A 23,633-nucleotide genomic window follows, 5' to 3' on the forward strand; every position below is an offset into this window, starting at 1 on the left:
AGGTGTAAGGGAATAAAGACATGTTAATACAGCTCATCTGTGAGGTGTAAGGGAATAAAGACATGTTAATACAGCTCATCTGTGAGGTGTAAGGGAATAAAGACATGTTAATACAGCTCATCTGTGAGGTGTAAGGGAATAAAGACATGTTAATACAGCTTATCTGTGAGGTGTAAGGGAATAAAGACATGTTAATACAGCTTATCTGTGAGGTGTAAGGGAATAAAGACATGTTAATACAGCTCATCTGTGAGGTGTAAGGGAATAAAGACATGTTAATACAGCTCATCTGTGAGGTGTAAGGGAATAAAGACATGTTAATACAGCTCATCTGTGAGGTGTAAGGGAATAAAGACATGTTAATACAGCTCATCTGTGAGGTGTAAGGGAATAAAGACATGTTAATACAGCTCATCTGTGAGGTGTAAGGGAATAAAGACATGTTAATACAGCTCATCTGTGAGGTGTAAGGGAATAAAGACATGTTAATACAGCTCATCTGTGAAGTGTAAGGGAATAAAGACATGTTAATACAGCTCATCTGTGAGGTGTAAGGGAATAAAGACATGTTAATACAGCTCATCTGTGAGGTGAAAAAGGGAAAGGCACCCGGAGGCAGGACACAGACACACCCAAGGCCAGAGTCACTTATACCCACAGAGGGCAGAAAAGGGTATTGGATCTCCCTGAACTTGAGTTACAGCTGTAAGCTACCGTGTGTGTGTGTGTGTGTGTGTGTGTGTGTGTGTGTGTGTGTGTGTGTGTGTGTGTGTCTCTGCTTTGCTGTCTGAAGCCATGAAGATCTTGTTCATTGGGGAGGTTCTTTGTTTTTGGCATACCCATTCATATTAAAGGAAATTTGTAAATGGTTCTGGATGTTGGCGCCTTGTCAAAATTAAATGCTACCCCAGTTCTGAGTTGTATCTATGGACCAGCTGCTTTGTGGACAAAATCCTGCCTGATTTTGAGATCATTTGGCCTCTTACCTATTGTGATAACAGGGCACGTTTTCCATTCTTGAGGCACTCTCATTAAAAGTCCAGTCTCCTGGTGCATGATGGTACAGGCCTATAATCTCACTTGGGAGAGATTAAAGGCATGTGAATCTCTTCAGTGCAGGACCAGCCTACTTTACATATTTAGCTTGCAGCCAGCCACGGCTACACAGTGAAACCCCATCTTAAGAACAAACAAGAACTATGAACCACTGACTTTAATTATCAGAGGTTGTCCCAAAATTGTGCTCTGTTGGAAAGTTTACATTCACCCATACAGGGACAAAGGAGAAAATGGTGGGAAATGTGGGAAATCCAAGACCACTAGCAATAAAAAATCTCCAGGGTACAGACTTGAGGGTTGAGAGCACTTGTTCCTGGGTGGGCTGTTAGCTTTCCTTTTAAAGTCCAAAGTGGAGGAGAGGTTAGAAGTCTGTATGACTAAAGCAGCCTTAATAACATGATACCAGCTTTCTCAGGACGATACCGCCTCTTAGAAGTCATGCGGAAAGACAGCTTTTACTTTTTTAATGTTTTCAACCTTTCTCTTCTATACGTATTTATTAACTTCTTGAATATAGTAAAAGAAGCTTTCTTAAATTTTTTTAAGTTGTAACAAAGGCGATTTTTAAAAATAAAGTTTTGAGTCCTTTTTTAAAAGTGAAACCTAGAGATAATTATGTATCGCTGCCCTTGTAAGGGATCCAATAGGTCAGTTCCCACAGGAACAGGTTGACACTTAGCTTTCTCAGATCCATCTCTGCATCCATGCATTCCCTACCATGAAGCTATGTATGCTGTAATCAAGGCAGAGCCCTTCCCCCAGCCCCAATAAAGACTAGTGGATTGCTGGTGCTATGCCTTCAACCTCTGTAAAGCTGTCAGCATAGTAAGACATAAAATTTATTCTGTATAAACTACCCAGCCTATTATTAAGTCTAAATTACCTATTCAGTGTCCAACAAGAGCTGAGTGTGAAGGCGCACAACTTTAATTCCAGCACCCAGAAGCAAAGCCAGGCAGATCTCTTGAGTTCAAGGCCAGCCTGGTGTACATAGCCAGGTCCAGACCAGCTAGAATTACATGGTGAGACCCTGTCTTTAATAAAAAAAAAAAAAAAAAAAAAAAGTGTAGCAAGCAGTGGTGGTGCATACCTTCAATGCCAGTCATCGGGAGGCAGAGGCAGGTGGATTTCTGTGAGTAAAGTGTACTCTAGTGTTGGGGTGGAATGTCCTCTAACTACCAAGTCTGATCCGTGCTATCATTTGATTTACATTTCTGGGCTTTGTTGGAAAGACATAAATTGGTGAGAGTATGGTATTGAAGTCACCCCCTACTGTTGGACTAGGGATATTATGTGACTTTCCATTAAAAAATACTTGGCTGAGCAGGGTGGCTCATGCCTTTCTTCCCAGGACTTGGGAAGTGGGAAGACATCTGTGCATTCAGTAGGATCCAACACCCTCTTGGCTTCTACAGGCACCAGGAGTATATGTGGTACACAGGCATACATACAGGCAAAACACTCAGACACATAAGAATTCAATCTTTAAAAAAAAAAAAAAAAAAAAAAAACTCAGGTGAAGAGAAAATGGAGCAGGCCTCCCTCTGCTTCTCTGCTATTAACTGGTAAGATAGCTTGCTCCTGACGACGTGGGGACTTTTTGAGATGTTGGCCTCTCTTTTTTTATAAAAAAAGTTTTGGGTTTTTTTTTATTTTTTTCTTAAAATTTTTATTATTTAAATGCATTTTATACATCAAACAGTAATAATATTGAGTATTTTGAGAATCAAATAATACATAAAAATCTTGCTCAACTTTTACATTCATATCCTTTCATACCTGTACTGGCAAGTTTTGTGTCAACTTGACACAGCTGGAGTTAGCACAGAGAAAGGAGCTTCAGTTGAGGAAATGTCTCCATGAGATCCAACTGTAAGGCATTTCTCAATTAGTGATCAAGGGGGAAAGGCCCCTTGAAGGTGGGACCACTCTGGGCTGGTAGTCTTGGTTCTATAAGAGAGCAGGCTGAGCAAGCCAGGGGAAGCGAGCCAGTAAAGAACATCCCTCCATGCTCTCTGTATCAGCTCCTGCTTCCTGACCTGTTTGAGTTCCAGTCCTGACTTCCTTTGGTGATGAACAGCAATGTGGAAGAATAAGCTGAATAAACCAACTTGCTTCTTGGTCATGATGTTTGTGCAGGAATAGAAACCCTGACTAAGACAAATTGGTATTCCTGTGACAACCTGACCATGTTTGGGGGAGGACTGTGGAACTTTGGGCTTGAAGATCCATTCGTTGTTAAGAGCTCTGTCAGATGTTGTGTAGGAGCTTGGAAGATAATGTTGAGAACAGTGCAGAAGATGGAGGTCTGGCTTGTGAAATTTCAGAGGGAAAATTAAAGAATCGTTTCAAGGCCACTGCTGTTTTGATTGTGAAGATTCTGTAGTTCTGGTTAGCTGGGGCTGAAGAATCAGCTGTGATTAACAAGATACCAGAACTACTAAAGCAAAAACTTTGCGATACTGGGACTATTGATGCTGGTTAGCTGGAGCTAAGAAATTAGCGGTGATTAAGAAGAGACCAGCATCGTTGAGGTGACATCTTCTGGGAAGTGTTTTCTGAAAGCACAAATAGGCTGTGTTCCAGAGATAGCCAAGGTTGTACTCCTGCTGTAGCGGGACTTGGTAATGTGTAAGGGTCACCCAGGTGGTACTGGTTTTGAAGGCATGAAGGGGTCACGTAGAGCAGCTGAAGCTCAGCACTGTGAGAGGCCATGGAAGGCCATTGGTGAAGGTGTAGCCTCAGTTGCAATTGATGGCCCAGGACTGAAGGGGTCATGCAGTGTTTTGGAGATGCCAGTACCATGAGATGACCACCAAGAGCAGCAGCAGTGGAGTACAGGCATCTGGAGCCTAGAGGACAACGCGTGTGCTACAAAGTGGCTGGAGAAGTGACCCAAGCCCTTGGAGGAGCCCAGAAGATCGTGAGTTGGATCCCAGACATTGGAAGGTTGGAGATTGATTTTTGCTTTTGATTATGACTGTGCCCTGATATTTTCCCTCTTGAAGGAAGAAACTGTTTTAGTGGAGCCCACAGTTCAGAGACTTTTAATTGTAAAAAGACTACCTTTTTCCAATCTAGAGTAAGCATGCATCCTGCCTACTGTATTTCCTGCCTGAGTACCTCCCTCATGTGTGCTCAAGCACACCCTGTGAGGTTGGGGTAGCCTGCCTTGTTTACTGAAGTAAAACCATGTGGCTTGAACAGCAGCCTCCATCATTCCAGGATGTTATCTGTCCTTGGGCAAGTGGGGCTTCCATGCTAACTTTAGCCCTCACACTTAATTACTGATCAGTGGGAGGGCCCAGCTCATTGTGAGTGGGACCACTCCTGGGCTGGTGGGCCTGGGTTCTGTAAGAGAGCAAGCTGAGCAGGCCATCTGAATCAAGCCAGTAAGCAGAACCCTTCCATAACCCCTGCATCCCATCCTCTAGGACTCTGCCCTGTTTCAGTTCCTGGCCTGACTTCCTTCAATGATGAAAAGTGATATAGAAGTGTAAGCCAAATAAATCCTCCCCTTCCCAGGTTTCTTTTGTTCATGGTGTTCTACCACAGCAATAGTAACCCTGACAACTTTCTACCAAAACCAGACAGAGGAAGAAACAAATCAGGGAATCCCACTCAAAAAACAAACAAACAAACAAACAAAAACCAAAAAGCAACTAAGCGACTAAACAAACAACAGCAAAACCTCACCTAACCCAGGAAGTGAAAGACTTCTTTAATGAAAATTTTAAGATACTAAAGAAAGGAAGACACTAGAAGATGGAAAGCCCTACTATGCTCATGGACCAAAAAATTAATATTGTGAAAATGGTCATGTGCCTGAGGATTTTATTGCTATTAGTTGGGGAGAAACAGGCTTTATTCTAGCTTATATCACATCACAGAGAATTCGGAGCAGGAACTCAAGACTGGTACCTGAGCCTATGTCTTGATACCTTTAATCTCCGTACTCTAGAGACAGAAGCAAGAGAATCTCTGTGAGTCAAGAGCCAGCAAGGTCTACATGCTGAGTTCCAAGACAGACAGGGCTAAATAGAGAGACCTTGTCTAAACAAAACAAAACAAACAAAACAAAACAAAAAACAAAACAGGTCCTTAGAGGCAAGAACTACTGTAGAGGCTATGAGGACTGTTGCTTTCCGATTTACTCCCCATTGTTTGTTCAGCCTGCTTCTTATAGCACCCAGGACCTCCTGCACAGGCGTGGGACCACACCAGTGAGCTGGGCCCTCCCATAGAAATCATCAATTAAGAAAGTGCTTGACAGGCATGTTGCAGGCCAATCTGGTGGGGACATTTTCTCAACGTAGGTTCCTGCTTCCAAAGTGACTTGAGCATGTATCAAGTTGTCATAAAACTAGCTGCACACCAGTCTACCAGAAACAAATCAAAAGTTCAATGTAATCCCAATAAAAATTCCAGTGACCTTTAAAACAACAAAAAACAAATAAATAGAATGAAGTAAAAAACCGCATAGGGGTGTATAAAAGTCCTGCTGATCTCAAGGACTCCTGGGCAATATGAAGACATCATTATACCTGATTTAAAATTATATTGAAGAGCTATAGAATGAAAACAATTTGGTACTGGTATAAAATAGATAATTATATCAATAGAATAGACTAGGAGATCCATATAAAGGGCTATGCAACTACAGCTACCTGATTCTTTACAAAGAGGCAAAAAAACACATGCTGGAGAAGACGCCATCTTAAATGAATGGTACCAACCTGGCTATCCACATATAGGAAGATGAAAGAGGATCCTAGCTCTCAGCCTGCAGAAAACTCCAAACAGATCAAGGACCTCAATATAAAACCTGAAACTCTGAATCAGCATGAGGAAAAGACAAGGAGTGCAGACAAGATCGTAGTATATGTAAGGACTTTCTGAATAGGACTTTAGCATTCAGAGAATAAGGCCAAGGACTAGCAAAGGGAACTTAATGAAGTTTCTGAACAGCAAAAGCTGTTAGTTGAGTAAAAACACGGTCTGTGGAATAGAAGGAAATAGAAATCTAACCTAGGTTAATATCTAAAATATACAAAGTATTAACAGAAAAACTAATCAAAAATGGACTTTGGGAATGAAAAGACAGCTCTCAGAAAAAGATTTATGTGAGTACACTGTCAGTCTCTTCAGACACACCAGAAAAGGGCATCGGATCCCACTAGAGATGGTTGTGAACCACCACGTGGTTGCTGGGAATTGAACTCAGGACCTCTGGAAGAGCAGTCAGTGCTCTTAACCACTGAGCCATCTCTCCAGCCTTAATGAACAAGTGTTTCATATCATTTTAAAAAGTGTTTCATATCATTATGATCAGGGAACTGAAAATTAAAACAACTTTGAGGGACTTATGAGATGGCCTGGGGGTAAAGGTGCTTGCTGCAAAACCTGAGGAATTTATTCAGTCCCTGGGACGGCAAATGGTACAAGGAATCAACTGACTCCAGGAAGTTGTTCTCTGATCTCCCCACGTGTGCGGTGGTATACATATATGCGTAAATAAGCAATTTACATATTTAAGAACCACTTTAGAATTTCTCAACCCAATTAGAATATGAAAAAATCAGATATCAGCAGATATTGGTAAAGTTGAGGGGGAGGGAAACATTTATTCACTGTTCTTAGGAATGAAAACAACAAACCACTAAGGAAATTAGTGTTAGGGGTTCTCAAAACGTTAGAACTTAAACTAGAACTACCATATGGCTCAGCTGTACCATAGTACTCCTGGATGTATACCCAAAGGACTCCAAGTCCTACCACAGAGGGTTATGCATCCATGGTTTTTTGCTGCAATATTCCAAATAGCAAGGAAATAGGACTAGTCCAGATGCCCATTAACAGAATACATAATGAAAATGTGGCTCATATACACTGGAATTTCATCCAGCTCTCAAGAAAAATAAAATTATAAAGTTTGCAGGTAAATGGATAGAACTGGAAAAATATACTGAGATAACCCATACCAAGAAAGACAAATACTGTATATTCTGTCTTACATGGGGGATCCTAGCTTTGAATCTTTAGATCTGTGTGTTTAGCTTGGGGTAACTGTAGAGGCCTGGAAACTGAAATGGGCTCATTTTAGGTGAGTTGGGGGTGCTAATAGAAAGAAATGAAAGCAGAGACAGGGGTGTGGGGATACTAGGTATAGAAAGATTTATGAAGGGATTGGACAAATGAGGAGTGGGGGAGGGAAGGGGACTATCCAAAACAAAGTATGAATGAAGAGACCTAGTATTCTGTAAGCCGATTAAAAAAGAGAATGTGGGGTAGTGGTGGCGCACGCCTTTAATTCCAGCACTTGGGAGGCATAGGCAGGTGGATTTCTGAGTTCGAGGCCAGCCTGGTCTACAGAGTGAGTTCAAGGACAGCCCGGGCTACACAGAGAAACCCTGTCTCGAAAAACCAAAAAAAAGAAAGAGAGAGAGAGAATCTCTCTCTCTCTCTCTCTCTCTCTCTCTCTCTCTCTCTCTCTCTCTCTGTGTGTGTGTGTGTGTGTGTGTGTGTGTGTGTGTGTGTGTGTGTGTGTGTGTGTCATTAGTGTGGCTTACAGGCAGTGGTCTCAACCTCTCCTGACAGAAAGGCTGAGTCTGGTGGTTGTTCAGTCCACAAGAATGGGTATTTTAGCAGTCTCAATCTGGTGCTGGAATTCCAGAGATTCTTAATGAGCTGCAGGTCTTCAGACTACATTAGAATCTCAGAAAAGTGGGTTCTAATACCAGCAAAGGAATGCCTCAGGAACAAGATAGGTGAACTTGCCAGGGACCGTGAGAGCAGGCAGCAACAAGCAAAGGCTTCTCCCATGCCTTCTCATGTGGGCTGCCACTGGGTGCAGCTCAGATTTAGGGTGGTCTTCCCACTTCAAACCATCCAATTAAGAACATGCCTCATCTGAGGGGCCAGATGCTTGGGTTTTAATTGATTCTAGATATGGTCAAGTTCACAACCAAGGTTTGCCATTACAGTGATTAGCCAATTGTTCTCGGAATTGGCCTGGTACTGCAAACCCAGCCAAAAACCCATGGCTGCAGAGTTCTAAGCTCTAAGTGGGGGGCTTACTGTTGTGTAGCTGAATTGGCATGGCACCAAACTGCCTTCTAAATAGTCATGTTTATTCTCATAGGCAAATAATATTCATAGGCTTAGTCAGAGAACCTTTTCTTTGCAGTGGACAATGGCAAATGCAGAATCCTGGCTGTTCAAGGTGTTGAGAGTCAGGACTGACTGAGCACTCAGTCTAAAGGGGACATTAGGGCCGCGCCCTGTAAAGTTTAGGAAGCTCGGAGAAGCATGCAAGAGGGAGAAGGGCTGTGCAATGCTATCTTCAGAAAAATATAGATGTCTATTGTTTGATAATCCTCACCATGTATATGAGGATTATCTTGAATTTTGATCCTACTGTCTCTACCTTCCAAGAGCAGGGATTATAGGCATGCACTATCAAATTCCACCCAAAATCTGGGTTTCTGGCATGCCATCTGAAAGCCATAGAGAGAAACAGCAGCTCCATCGCATCAGACTACCACCTCTTCCAAAGTTACTATTGTGACTTGAACACTAGGCAGCTTTCCAGTTAGACCAAAGAAGTGGGCTTCTACTTTCCCAGGCATGTAGATAGATATTCTATGTGCTTACCTTGGAGTTTGACCAAAATTTGAATTAACTCTAATATACTCAGCCTGACCTTACCTTAATCTCTTTCTTGATGTTTTAGTTACTGTTCTATTGCTGTGAAGAGACACCGTGACCAAGGCAACATATAAAGACAGAATTTGGTTGTGGGCTTACAGAGTTGGGATTTAACTAAGCGATAGAGCCCTGGGTTTGATCCTCAGTTTAAAATTAAAAAAAAAAATAAATAAATAAATAAAAAGCCGGGCAGTGGTGACACACGCCTTTAATTCCAGCACTTGGGAGGCAGAGGCAGGCAGATTTCTGAGTTCAAGGCCAGCCTGGTCTACAGAGTGAGTTCCAGGACAGCCAGGGTTATACTGAGAAACCCTGTTTTGAAAGACCAAAAAAAAAAAAAAAAAAAAAAAAAAAATTGTCTGCTTGCTTACAGTTTCAGCAGGTAAGTCCATGACTATCATAACAAGGAGCAAGGCAAAAAGCGGGGATGGCATGGCAGTAGCTAACTAAGATCTTACATCTATCTAAAAGGTGGAGGCAGAGAGAAAGAGATGGCCTGGCACGGAATTTAGAAACCTCAAAGCCCACCTCCCAGTGACACATATCCAACAAGGCTACACCTCCTAATCCTTTCCAAAACAGTTCTACCAACTGGGGACCAAACATTTAAATATATGAGCCAATGGGGGCTATTGTCATTCAATTTCATGAAATTAGTTGATTTCATAGGTGCTAGGAATTTAACCCAGGGCCTCACACATATATCATACACCCACCCCCAAGAACTTAATTTTTATCTTCCAGACTTCTCTGAATTTTCACTTCAGGCTCAAAAAAGACTTTCTTGGTCTAAATTTAGATTAGGTTCAGTTTCCTTGTCAAACGGCAATTCTGTAGAGGCTGCTGCATGTGTCTCTAATCCTACCACTTAGGAGGCTAACCTGAAAGATAATCATTATGAGGTTGAAAATTTTTATCAGGGCTAATTAATTCTGCTTTGTGCACTTCTGTGCCCTCTGTGCCCAACTAACATATATAGGAGTGAGTCCCAGACAGTAGAGAAGCAATAAACATTGTTGAGAAAATGGTTCATCTTATTTTACTCCTGATAGACCTTAATATCAGGAGGCCAGGGATAAGATACATGTCTCTAGTCTTTGTCACTGTTCACAGCTTTTGAGTCTATAACTATGTGACAGTTTTGAATCTATACTATGTGTCATGACTGGGCTTGTTTTAAGACAGTTCTCATTATTTAGTTCTGGTTGGCTTGGAACTTACTATATAAACCAGGCTAGCCTTGAACTCAAAGAGATCTATCTGCCTCTGCTTCCTAAATGCTGGGATCAGAGTTGTGGGCCACTATTCCTGGCCCATGACTAGCCTTGATATAGGGGATATAGGAATATAACTTTTAAAATATTTCATATTAAACAAAATGCATAAAAAGATTGACAATATGTACATAAAATATAATAAAACTCACTACTCGGGCTGGTGAGATGGCTCAGCAGGTAAGAGCACTGACTGCTCTTCCAAAGGTCCTGAGTTCAAATCCCAACAACCACATGGTGGTTCACAACCACCAGTAATGAGATCTGACGCCCTCTTCTGGTGCGTCTGAAGTCAGCTACAGTGTACTTATGTATAATAGTAAATAAATCTTAAAAAAAAAAAAAAAACCTCACTACTCAGCTTGTGTGGTAAGTATGTACAAGCTGTACAATATGAGCAAGAGCTGAAAAAGTCTGAGGCAGCTCCAAGGTCAGCCTGGATGCTGTAGTCCTGAAGAAGTAATAGGAAGTCTTGGTGTGTAGTATCATGGAAGAAAGCTGGTTTCAAGCGATTTTAAAGGGAAAACCGAGGCTTAATGGATTGTCATTCATTAGCTGCATCTACATTAAGTAAATCTACAAAAGTAAATGTTTCTACAGAGAAACAGTGTCTCAAAAAACAAAACAAACAAAAAAGTTTTCAACGTTTTCAAACCTTCACCCTTTCTTTCAGTCTACAAAGTATCTGGGACCAGAGGGGGGAGGGGGGACCACTACACCTCACTCAGGTGCTACATCTACTAAAATGGGTTCACAATGATTAATGCCTTCTTCCTGTCTTTGCTTCCTTCATTCTCTCTCTCTCTCTCTCTCTCTCTCTCTCTCTCTCTCTCTCTCTCTCTTTTTGGTTTTTCGAGACAGGGTTTCTCGAGACAGGGTTTCTCTGTATAGCCCTGGCTGTCCTGGAGCTCACTTTTTAGACCAGGCTGGCCTCGAACTCAGAAATCCGCCTGCCTCTGCCTCCCAAGTGCTGGGATTAAAGGCGTGCGCCACCACGTCTTTCTTTCTTCCTTCCTTTCTTTCTTTCTTTCTTTCTTTCTTTTTTTTTTTTTGTTTGCTTGTTTAATATATATATTTATGGTGCTGGAGGTTGGACCCACAGCATTGCTCTAAGCAAGCACTCTACCAATAACTTTTACTTTGAGACAGGGCCTTGAATTCACTATGTAACTAGACAGGTTTTGTACTTGTGATGCTCCTGCCTCAGTCTCCAGACTACAAGTATTACCCCGCGATACTAGATACTAGGTTACGGCTGCTATATACACCTCTATCACTAAACACAGTGACGCAAGATGGTACGCTCAGCAGTGCGGTCACCATAGTTACTATTGCCATGACTACAAGAGAACCAGCATTCTCTCAAACTTTCAGCAGGAAGACAACGGTTGGCCGGCTCAAGCGGTCAACCTGAAGGTGCGACGCAGAGTTCAGGAGCAGCTTTAGCCCCCCGCGGCCACGCCGCCCCGACCCCGCCCCCACCGCGCGCGCCCGCGCCGCCCCGCCCTCGAGGTGACGTGCGGGGCGGAGCCTGACGGCGGGCGGGCTGCTCTGTCGTGAGCTTCCGCGCGGGCGCGTCCCGGGCCTCGCACGGCGGTTCCACGGGAGGAGACCTTTCGCTCTTTCTCTCCGCGTGGGGGTTCCGGGTCCCGGCAGGGCGGCGCTGCAGCTGGGCGCGCAGGAAGGGTGAGTGTCGGTGCGGGCGCGCGTCTTGTGCGGGGCATTGTCTGGCGCGGGCACGTGCACCCCTCCCCCACCGCGGCCGCGCGGACAGCTCAGCGGCGCGGACGGGTGGGCGCCTGGGTCCGCGGAGAGCCAGGTCCGGCGTGGGGAGGGTTCTTCTCGCCGCGCAGCCTCAGACGGGTCGCTTTGCAGCCGAGGCGGCTGAGCTTGCGCGGTGACCCGCGGGTGGTCCCGAGACGAGGTCGCCTCGGCAAGTTTGGATTTGCCCAAAGAAATCTGCGGCGGCTTAGGAAGGTTGCGAGAAGTCTGCACGAGAGCGTAGGACGGTGCTGTGTCCTATGGAAGCTTCGGAAAGTGAGGACTTGACCAGAAACACGGCTCGGTGTGCTTATGCAGAAGACAATAAGGCTTAGAGCTCATCTCCATTATGCAAGTATTTATGTTAAACAAAAAATACTGTGTCCTATAATTCTGCAGCTCACTAACATCTTACTAGTTTTGATATTGCTAGTATTTTTGTCTAGGCACATACCTAATTGCAGAAACAACCCACTTTTAAAATTCCATAACATAAACTAGAAGGTAATACACATTTATTCAGCAGTATCGTTGCCATTAATAAGTAGCAAGTACTCATCCGAGAATATTTTTAAAATTTAGACAAGGACAAAGAAGAAATTCTAGTGTCCAGAAGTAATTACTATGGGTGTGTATATTTGTGTAGTCTGCCTTAAAGGTAGGACCAAAACAACCGATGAGGGGTTGGTGCCTTAACTGTGGTTCGTTTTAGACGGGGGTCTCTTTCATATACATACATAGACCTGTCTCAGAACCTCAGTCCTCTCTGTAGACCAGGCTGGCCTCGAACTCAGATCTACCAGCCTCTGCTTTCCCAGTGCTGGGATTAAGGGTGTGGTTCCACCACCACCACATCTGGCAGACTTACTTTTTATAGGAAGCTCGTAGAAAGGTTTTGAGAAGGTAGTGGCACAATCCCACCACTACACCGGAGAAGTCAAAAGTGTGTGTGTGTGTGTGTGGGGGGGGTGCTGAGGAGTCAGGATGCAGCCTTCTGCGGTAGCCTGGATTGACTCCTTGCAAATGGAAGTAGACAGAGTGAAAAGATGAGCGTTTGGAGGTAGAATTAGCAAGCCTTGGAAGGGAAAGGGAGAGATAGCTTGTAGCCCAGGTTGGCCTTGAACTCTTGAACCTTCTCAACTTTTAAGAGTTGGAGTTGCAGGCACCGAATGCTGAGGGTTGCTTTGATGTGCGTGTGTTTTGGGTTTGAAACAAGGTTTTATGTTGCTCAGAGTGACTTCAAACTCCATATATAGCCAAAGATGGCTTTGAACTTTGGATTCTTCTGTCCCAACCTCTGGCGTGCTGAGAGTATATAGATTTTTGTCCACATGCCCTGCATTCCCTTTTTAATTCTTGTTTTGAGCAACCACATAGATAGATAACTGTACCATTTATTGAGATGGGGCAAGCATGCACCACCACCACCCGGCCTCAATCTGTTTTACATGAGTTAAATCTGAGTGACATATTTGTTATACGGTCAGTATGTTGAGAAAGCACATGTGACAGTATAAAAGTCAGGATTAAAAGACTAAGCAAAGGACCGAGGAGAAACAGAATATGTATTTTCTCTTTGGAAACCAGGACGGCTTATAAGCTACTAGAGTAGGAGTTGCTCCTTTTGCACTGGTGAAATGGCCTTAGTTCCATTCCCAGGATCCACACGGCAGAAAGAAATAACCGATTCCCATACGTTGTTCTCTGATCTCTGTCTGCATGCTGTTTACCCAGGAATGTCTGCAGACACATACTTTACCCCTGAAGTGTATCCCTAGCTCTGTCATTGCTTGGTTACTGACATATGTTTAATATTTTCCTCCACAGCTTAAAAACATTGATTTTAAGCGTATGAGGTTTGCCTGTATATATGTCTCTGCACCACTTGCACGTAGCGCCTACAGAGGCCAGAAGGTATAATAATTGTAACTGGAGTTACGGACCCTTGCACCATCACAAGTGCTGGGAGTGGAACGTGGATAGGTCTCGTGAAAGAGCAGTCAGTACTCTTAACCACTAGGCCCTCTATCTCTGCACCTTTCCGGTTCTGTTGTGAGGAGCTTGTTTTCAGTGCTTAGAGATGGAACCAGAGCCTTTTGTGTGCTAGGCAGTTCAACACTGCACTACTTCTCCAGACCTTTTATTTTTTCGCTTTCTCATTTATTGTTAAATATTCTTTAGCTATTACACGTAATGTGAGGATAGCAGAAAAGACTTTCTCTGTAAAATGTCCTACTGTTGTAAGTGCTGTCTGCTGTGTATTATTTGGCATGTTATAGTTTGCTGTGTACTGGTTTTGGTTGGTTGGTTAGTTTAGTTATTTGAAACAGAAGCTTAAGTTCACATGGTCAAGGGCAGAGGGGTAAACGCCTGGTGGTTCTGCATATGTGACAGGTATGTCACAGTGCCCAGCTAAAGTCCTTTTTTAGTGTAGACTATAAGAAGAGCCAGACCTAGTGATAGATCTGTAACCCCAGCTACTTACAGGCTTAAAACAGAGAATCTCAGAGCTGGAAAGATACTCTTAAAACTGCTGAAGTTCCAAGACTAGTTGCCAACTCCCATGTTAGGGTGCTCACAACTGTCTGTAACTCCAGCTCCAAGAGCTCCTATGCTCTTTTCTGACCTTTCAGGGCACCTGTATACACGTGCACACACACAAAACACACGTATACACAGAAATGAAAATAAGTCTTTTTTAAGTCTGGAGAGATGGCTTAGAACACTTGCTGTTCTTGCAGGGGACCTGGATTCAGTTCCCAGCACCCACATGGTGGCTCACAACCAACCATCAACTCCAGGTTCAGGGGATCCAGTTTCTTCTCTTGGCCTCTGTAGTATGAGGACACATGCAGTATACTTACTTACACGCAGGCAAAACACAGCTTTTTTAAAAATAGACTTAAAAGCATCATAATTTAGATAAGCTTGCTTTTTTTTTTTTTTTTTTTTTAGCAATCACTAGCTCAAAGTAAATTCAAGGTCATCCTGAGCAACTGAGCAAACCATATCTCAAACTATAGTAAGAAGTTGTATAGGGAGAAATGGGGATATATCTCTGTGGTACAGCAGTTGTAGACCATATTTAAAGCTCCAATGCCTAATTGTTATATGCACCTGTAAAGAACTAAGCCTTACATTGCAGATCTGTGAGCACAGCCTATCTAGGATGCACCTTACCCTCATTTGGGAATATTTCATTCCCTCTGAGTATATTCTTAGAAATACTTGGATTGAGTGTTAGAAATACTTGGACTGAGTATTCTCATTCAACCATGCATTTTTAAAAGATATTGTGTGTGTGTGAGTATATGCATGTGGGTATACACTTTTGTATACCTGTAGGCTAGTACAACAGTAGGGTCAAGGTAAAATCGGAATCCACTCAAAGGCAACTGGCGTTCAGGCATGTGTGCTGTGATTACACAGATAGAATTGGTTTCACTAGGCAAGGGCTGTGCATCCTGATAAGAAGAGCCAACAGGAAGGAAACTGTTAGTTTCCTGTGGTGAAAGTATACCAAGGGTAGTTGGGTGAGGTGGGTCACACCTGTAATCTCAGCACTTGGGAGGTGGGGGTGGGCGAGGGAGGACATCTCATGGTGGTAATGGTGGGGTTGGCCTCTATCTGCAGGTTTTGTTTTGAGAGAGAGGGCCCCACTGTATATCCTTTGCTATCCTGAGACGTGTACACTGTGTACACCAGGCTAGCCTCAATCTCATAGAGCTCCGCCTGCCTCTGTCTCAGAAGGTCTAGGATTAAGGCTTGTACCTCCGTGTTCTTCAGCATGCAAGATGTGGTTGTGCTACAGAGGGAACTGTGAATGCTAGTAGATGTTTCCTTGGGAACTTTCTACTTTGGCTAATAGTTTTAGTTGGGTGGTTTTGAAGTCTATTGAATGTTTTCAGACCCTTTGGAGGAAGACTGTGGGGAGAGATATATTGGATGGGGTAGTTAAGGAAGACCTTTTCAGATAAAGTGGGTGTTTGAGTGTGGATCTGATGAAGCTAACCCTGGGGGATGAACATCTCAGGCAGAAGGAACCAGAAACACTGAAGACCAGAACACTCAAGAATATTTGACAGACAGAGAGAGGGACATCATACCTATATCAGATCAAGGATAGAAAGGGGCGGGGCCTGGGAGTGGAAGTTTGCAGATCATACCACAACATGTGTGACATCATTAGAAAATAATTTAGTAATGCTTTTCTTTCTCTCTCTCCCCCTTTTTTGCTGTTGTTGTAATTGCTGTTGTTGTTTTGAAGACAGGGTTTCTCTGTGTAAAAGTCTTGGCTAGCCTGGAACTTTCTTTGTAGATCAGGCTGGTTTTGAACTCAGATCTGCTTGTCTCTGCCTCCTGAGTGGTGGGATTAAAGACTAGGGACACCAACCCTGGCCCATAATGCTTTTCTGAACAGGTATAATTTGCATACAGTGAAACACCAGCTCTCAAGTGTACAAATGGATAAATTTTCATGTAACTTACACTCTTACTAATATATAAGATATGGTCACTTGAAAGTACCGTTATTCTCTTTCAAGTCAATCACCACCAGCAGCGCCATCAGCTACATTCAAGTTTCTCTGGCCAGCCTTGTCTACTGAGTGGGTTCCAGGATAGCCAGGCTTGCACAGAGAAACCCTGTCTCAAAACAACAAAAACAAACAAACAAACAAAAACCAAACAAGAAAGAAGAAGGAGGTGGGAGAGGAGGAAGTAATTGTCTTTCTGATTGTGCATTTATCAGTTGAGGGATTTAGGAAATAGAATCCTTCAGTTTGTGCCTTGTTCTGCTTCCTCTCTCGTCATAAATACTGACATTCAACCTTGTTGCTTGGGTTGGTTTTGATTAGGTTTGCCAGTTTTCCATTCTGTGTGGATTTCTGAAAAATGGGTCATAGCTTTTTTGTTCTGGTATTTACCACAGGAGCACTGGTTGTCTTGTCCACAGGGTGGGAAGTTTGACCTGAGCAATGTGGACGGGAGAGCTAAGCAGGCAATCATGGCCTGGATCTTAGGATGGCCCTGATTGTGCCCGTCCTGCCCCACCCCACCACCAGGATTCACATGCCTAAGGAATATAAAATTGCTGACAGGATACTTGAGGTAGTCTGTGACAGATCTTCCAAAGAGCCATAATGTATCAGGTTTCACTACTTGTTCTCAAAATTGGTTGCATCTTCTGTGAGATGGCAGGGTTCTTGTATGGGTCCTAGGGTTCTAGATCTTTCCTGAAATGAAAACTATCTACAAAGTGAATTCCAAAACACCCAGGTCTCTAAAGAGAAACCCTGTAGCTTACAGCAATTCTCCCTCTGCCCTTGCGCCTAGGCTTACATGGATACACTACTATGCCCTTTTATATTTTAAACGTATAGACCACTAAATGACTGTCAAAACTCACTGTTTCTGTTATTTGAATAGGCATGATAATCCTTGTATTCTTTATGAAAAGAATTATTTTTTGCTCTCTATGACCATACTATTTGGTAAGATAAAAATTGTAAGTTTTGAGCCAGGCGATGGTGGTGCACGCCTTTAGTCCCAGCACTTGGGAGGCAAAGGCAGAGGCAGGCGAATTTCTGAGTTCAAGGCCAGCTTGGACTACAAAGTGAGTTCCAGGGCTATACAGAGAAACCCTGTCTCCTAAACAAAACAAAACAAAATTGTAAGTTGGAGGCAAGAGCTGTGTTGTAACACACTTTGCTTGCCGTGTGGGCCCTAGGTTTGACTCAGGAGGTGTGGTGGGAAGAAATTAAATTAGAGGTATGGATGACTGAGGATTTTATTTTAGTCCTAGCATTTCATTTAATTGTATTTGATTTTGCCTCAATAAATCCATCCTAACAGGCAAAACTGAGGATAGAAGATTTATATCACTGTCTCAGTATTTTTTCCAGTTTTAACTGATTCAAAGTTTAGGATTAGTAAACATTTTGTTTCCAAATGGAGCTGATTCCTGTCTGTGCCTGAGTCTGTGCCTTTAATCCCAGCACGTAGAAGGCCCAGGCAGGCAGATTTAAGAGTTCTAAGCCACCCAGGGCTACATATTGAGACCTTGCTCAAAAACAAACCAAAGCAAAAAACCCAGTGTTTCCTTTCCATAAATCCAAAATATAATATCATACAGTTACAGTCCCGTGTAAGGGAATATGCCTCTGCAAATGTGCCTAACCTTTGCTGACATGGTTTTCCTAGGCAGAAACAGACCTGAATTATTCTAAACCTCTCAGGATGGTTGCCACCTCTTCCTTAGTATGTTTAGCTAAAACTTAAATATCGTTTGAAATGACAGAGGAAGCTTCGTTGCAAGTTCTTAATGTAATAAATGACCTTGCATACATCAGTATGTTGATGGTTTCTTCCTTACCTGTCCTCACTCAGACCGTTCACTTCTCCCTTCTTGTCCTCAGTTTTGCGTTCCTTTGAGTGAGAATAAAATAACACTAGTTGGTTTTCCATGAACCTTCCTTCCCTCTTACTACATCTTTCTGGGCAGGATTATTCTTGTGATTATTTGTGATGGACAGGACACTCACACTATGGATTCCATAGATAGGTGAAGATGACACTCCTCCTGGTCTCACATTTACAGATAATGCCCTAAGACTTTTGGCACACTCTCCAGAGTTTGGCCACCTCTGGGGAAATGGTGTGGCTCAGGAGCGGATATGAAGGTCTGCTGGGATGTATTGATCCCTGCAGGTAGAGGATCTTTTGGGTGTTATTGTTTGGTCTTTCTTGTAAGAAACTAGGAGCTGGAGAGGTGGCTTAACAGTTAAAAGTATTGGCTGTTCTTCCAGAGGACTAGGGTTCAATTTCCAGCCCTTACCTGTCCAGCTCCATTTCCAGGAAACTCTTGTCACATACACACACATTTATACCTAGTGAAAATAAATTGGCCATATAGATTTTTTTGTTTGTTTATTTTTGCTCGTTTTGGTTTTTTCCATTACCAAGATACTCTCAAAATTAATCACAAACAAAAGAAGAAACAGCTTCTGTGTGACTTCCTTTGTGAGGTTCTCATGGAGTTCAGGCTGACTTTGAACTCGCTGTGTAACCCAGGATGACCTTTCCTCCAGCCTGCGATCACAGGTGTCTGCCACCTCCTGCTTTGTTTGAATGTAGTACTGGAGATTGAACCCAGAGCTTCATGCATGCTGGGCAAGCGCCCTCCTACTGAGCACCCTACCACCTCACACCACTTTTTCCTAACTTTAAAATAATAGTAGTTAGATTCCAGACCTTCCAAAAATACTTATGTTATAAATTACAGCAGGTGACTTAAGGTTATGAAACAACTTTACATGGCTTTACATAGGGTACTTATAAATGCTGCATGCTTTTTGGAGTATTTTGAAATTAAGTGTTACCATCCAGGCTTTATGTATCTGTATAGTGACTTACTGTCACCTGAATCAGGTGACTGTCTCTGGGATAAACTAATTCAGTTCTCTTGAGTGATCTCTTGGCTATCTGTTTAATTTTATTGTTATTATTGTTATTTTCTGTGTATGAATGTTTTGCCTACATGATGGCTCTGTGCTCTTTGGGTGCCTTCGATCTTCGGGACCTGGAGCTGCATACAGTTGCACATCATCATGTGGGTGCTGGGAGTCAGACTCAGGTCCTTGGAAGAGCAGGCAGGATTCTCAGCCACCTCTTCAGTCCCTCTTGGTATTTAAGACAGGTCTCCTACAACTTAGGTTGGCCTCGAACTTGATATGTTGCTGAGGCTGACATTAAATTCCTCTACTCCCAAGTGTTGTAATTAGAGGCACCATGGCAGGCTTTCTGTGTTGTTTTGCTCTTTTAACAAAGAGCTGAGGTTCTTTTTTTTTTTTAAAGATTTATTTATTTATTATATATAAATACACCGTAACAGTAACTGCTTACTGCTGGCTATTGAACACTGGGAATTCGCTGTCAAGAGTTGACTATGGCAAAAAAAAAAAAAAAAAAAAAAAGGAACTGAATTTTATACTTAATTTAATTACTTTATTTATGTATTTAATTTTATATTATGTGTCTAGATGGTTTGCCTGCATGTGTCTGAACCACATGCATGCCTGGTGCCTATGGAGGTCAGAAGAGGGAGTCAGAGCCCCTGGAACTGAAGGTTTTGTGTCACCATGTGTGTGCTGGGACTCCAACTCAGATTCCCTGGAAGAGCAACCAGTGCTCTTAGCTGCTGACCAATCCAGACCCACTTTATTTAATTTTAATCAATTTAGTTTAAGTAGCCACATGTGGTTAGTGGCTAATGTATGAGACATTGTGAAATTAGAGGATTCATGGGATTGTTTTATATGTAAGTCTGGCTAATTTACCATATTGCAAAGTTAGTCATTAGTTTAGCCATTAAGTACACAGTTACATTTGTTATAAGTAATACTAGAAGATCAGGGATAGTTTTATTGAGTACCCACTATAGCAAGCACTGAAGAAGTAATGGAACTGGAGTTTGCATATTAGAATGAGCCCTGAGCTATACTAGTCATGCTTTGAGATGTGCTTAAAAACTTTGTGAATTACACAGCACTGAAAGCTTAACATTACTTTCATCAAACTCTGGTTTATTCTCATATCCTTTTGTGAAAGCTAGAGTTCTTTTGAAAAGTATGAGCAGGGCCAGGCATGATCATGTATGCATTTAAAACATCCCTGAGTTCAAGGTCACTCTGGTCTTCTTTGAGCTTCAAGGCAGCCAGGGATGATTAACCCTGTCTCAAAAAAAAAAAAAAATTAAAAATTAAAAATAGGAGGAAATGTGAGAAGCAGCAGAGCAGTGTACAACATTGTTAAGGAATTTTCCCCTGGAAGGGAAATTCAGAGTTTTTAACAATAGCCATGCTGATAATGCTTTTGACTTAATGTTGTTGGCTAAGTACACACAACACTGAGAGTTAGGCATCCCTAACGAGAAAATCTAAACTCTCCCAAGGTTGAAAGATTTCTGGATCTTTTCAGACCAGTCATATTCAGCCTATATATGCACAGACTTACACAGAATAAGTACCAATATTTTGTAGTGTTTGTTTATTACCTTTGTGTGTATACATAAACATTTATACATGCTAGTATTTCATAATAGTACTATTAATGTGTTTGTTATTGCTTCACAGTGAAGAATTGAATTTCACCATGTCTGGAATCAAGCGAACAATCAAAGAAACTGACCCTGATTATGAGGATGTATCTGTGGCCCTTCCAAATAAGCGGCATAAAGCGATTGAGAGTTCAGGTAGCCGTCGAGTTGCTTTTGAGACTTAACTTTGCTGACATTTGCCTGTGCATAAGGGTTTATAAAATCTACATGAATATCTACAATCATATATAAGCTGAAGGATATTTGAAGGGTTAGCCTAGTGCTCTGTGCAGTTCACCATGTGTCACATACAAGGGAGGGGATCTGGCAGGAACATGATTAAAGTAAGCTGTAAATCTTAGCTATTGTTGCAATATAGCTAAAATCAGAATGTTGGCAACTGGAGAGATGGCTCAGTGGTCAAAAGTGCATTCCAGTCTTTTTATTTCTTAAAGATTTTCCCCCCTTTTTGGTTTTGAGAGAAGGTCTCTGTTATGTAGTTCTGACTGTTCTAGAACTAACTCTAGATCAGGCTGGCCTGAACTTACATCGTCCCACCTGCCTCTGCCTCCTGGGTATCAGATTAAAGGTATCTGCCATTGTGTTCAGTGTTTTGTTTTGAGACGGGGTTTCTCTGTGTAGCCTTGGCTGCCCTGGAACCCACCCTGTAGACCATGCTGGCCTTGAACTCCTGGGAACTGGGATTAAAGGCCTGTGCTGCTACCAACTAGCCTTTTTTTTTTCTTGGTAATTTTATGTATATAAGTGTTTATGCACCATGCACATGCATTTCTTGTGTAGCCCAAAAGAGCCCAGGTGTTGGAGCCTCTGAAACTGGAGTTGCAAGAGATTATTAGTTCCAATGTGAGTGTTAGGAGTCAAACCTGTTTCCTCTGCAAGAGTAGCCAGTGCTCCTGACAGCTGAGCCCTCACTCTAGCTCCCAAGTTCAGTGCTCTTGCAGAGGATCCAAGTTTGGTTCCCAGCATCCATGTCAGGTAGGTCACAGTAACCTGTAACTCTGGCTCCAGGGAAGTAGATGCCTTCTTTGGTCTCCATGGGCATCTGCACTCACACACATAAACATATAATTAAAACTGAAATAAATCTTTAAAAATAATAATATAAAATCAAAGTTTTTTGATGTCTCTGTAATATGGAATAACCATGTGAGGTGATTGTATGTAATAAAGGTTTTTAATATAGCTTCATATTATTTTTATGTATATAGAAATAAAAATGACCAAGTTGTTTCATGGATACTGTTGCTTAAATAGGATAACATTACTTTCAAGTGTTAGTTGTCCTCATTAAATGTTTCACTTGGGTGTTAGCTAGTAAATGTCAAAGGAGGAGAGATTTCTCTTGACTCATGCTTTTAGAGTTTGGCTGGTTCCATTGCTCCTAGGCCTGAGGTGAGGGAGGATATGAGGAAATCATTCTTGTAGTAGTGGGGCTGTTCTCGGTACAAGAGTCCAGAAGCTGAAGGAGAAAGAGTGAGCCACAACGGCTTAGGATAAGATGTATCCTTCAGCCAGGTGATGGTTTGAGCACCTTTAGTCTCAGAGGCAGTGGGTCTCTGAATTCGAGGCCATCCTGGTCTGCAGAGCAAGTTCCAGGACAGCTGGAGCTACACAGAAAAATCTGTATTGAAAAACAGCTGTGTGGGGGGATATAATCTTTCAAAGGCACGGGCTTCTTCCAACTAGGTACTAGGTCACACACCTAGACTCACTAAGACCTTGCTCGCAATAGCATTGTCAGCTGGAACCAAGGTTTTAGTACATGAACGTTTGGGAACGTGCCAGATGTGATTACAATCTTGAAGGTCATCTGTGAACGATGGAAATTTAGAAAATACTGATCTAGTACTACTAACCCTGCTTGTAGCTGCTAGTGGGGATTTAAGGTTCATTTGTATTTCACTATTATGTAATCTGTTGAAAATAAATTACTGATTACATTAACATTTTGAATCATGGTTTATCTTTGTTTTTTTAAACTAACATAAAATGATACATATTTGAGGCTGGACAGATGGCTCGGAGTCAGCAGTTAAGAACCTTTGCTGTTCTGTCCCCAGCACTTACTGGGCTACTCACAGCCTCCAGCAAGTCCAGCTCCAGGTTATCTGACACCTTCTTCTGGCTTCCACAGATACCTGCATATTCATGTGCACGAATATACATACACAAATAAAAGATATTTTTATTAACTATATTTATGACCTTTCTGTCTGTCTATCACACGGTATTTTGTTATTAGCTTACTTTTTTCTTCCCTATCTTACAGTTTCATGCAGATGAAAAAGACATATTTTTCTTTCTGAACCATTTAAGAACAGATTATATAGTTTTATTTCTATGTACTTGTTTAGGCTATTGTGTGATGAACTCAAAGCAGTTTTTGTTTTTTGGGGGGTGAGAGTGGGGACTGGTTTCTTTGGCTGCTGATTTTAAATCAGTAGGTACTGATTAATTTGGTATGTTTTTTGTTCTTTCTGTAGCTCGAGATGCAGCTGTGCAGAAAATTGAGACTATTATTAAGGAGCAGTTTGCTCTTGAGATGAAGAATAAGGAACATGAGATTGATGTCATTGACCAGGTATAATAATGATAAATTGAGAACACTAAATTTATGGGAGGGAAAATATATTATTTGTTGAGGTTTATTTAAAAAAAAAAAAAATTCCGATGTTGGGCATGGTGGCATACACCTTTAATCTCAGCATTCCAGAGGC

General features: G+C 42.2%; 1 protein-coding gene across 14 annotated transcripts in view; it reads left to right on the top strand.

Annotated features, from left to right (window-relative positions):
- Nucleotides 1–11,543: 11,543 nt before the first annotated feature.
- Yeats2 (YEATS domain containing 2) overlaps nt 11,544–23,633 on the top strand; it is a 91,521-nt gene continuing 79,431 nt past the window's right edge. For 6 of the 14 annotated variants that reach the window (XR_384538.4, XR_001781807.2, XR_001781806.2 and 3 more), the window contains exons 1-3: nt 11,549–11,726; nt 20,933–21,051; nt 23,400–23,497. Coding sequence is in view for 9 of the 14 variants with exons in the window: in XM_006521904.3 (XP_006521967.1) it covers nt 20,952–21,051; nt 23,400–23,497 (198 nt within the window). In the remaining 5 variants the exon portion in view is untranslated. The other 8 variants (XR_384540.4, XM_006521903.4, NM_001145930.1 and 5 more) reach the window with 6 other exon arrangements.

Source organism: Mus musculus, chromosome 16, assembly GCF_000001635.26.
Source record: "Mus musculus strain C57BL/6J chromosome 16, GRCm38.p6 C57BL/6J".
In the NCBI taxonomy this organism is placed as follows: domain Eukaryota; kingdom Metazoa; phylum Chordata; class Mammalia; order Rodentia; family Muridae; genus Mus; species Mus musculus.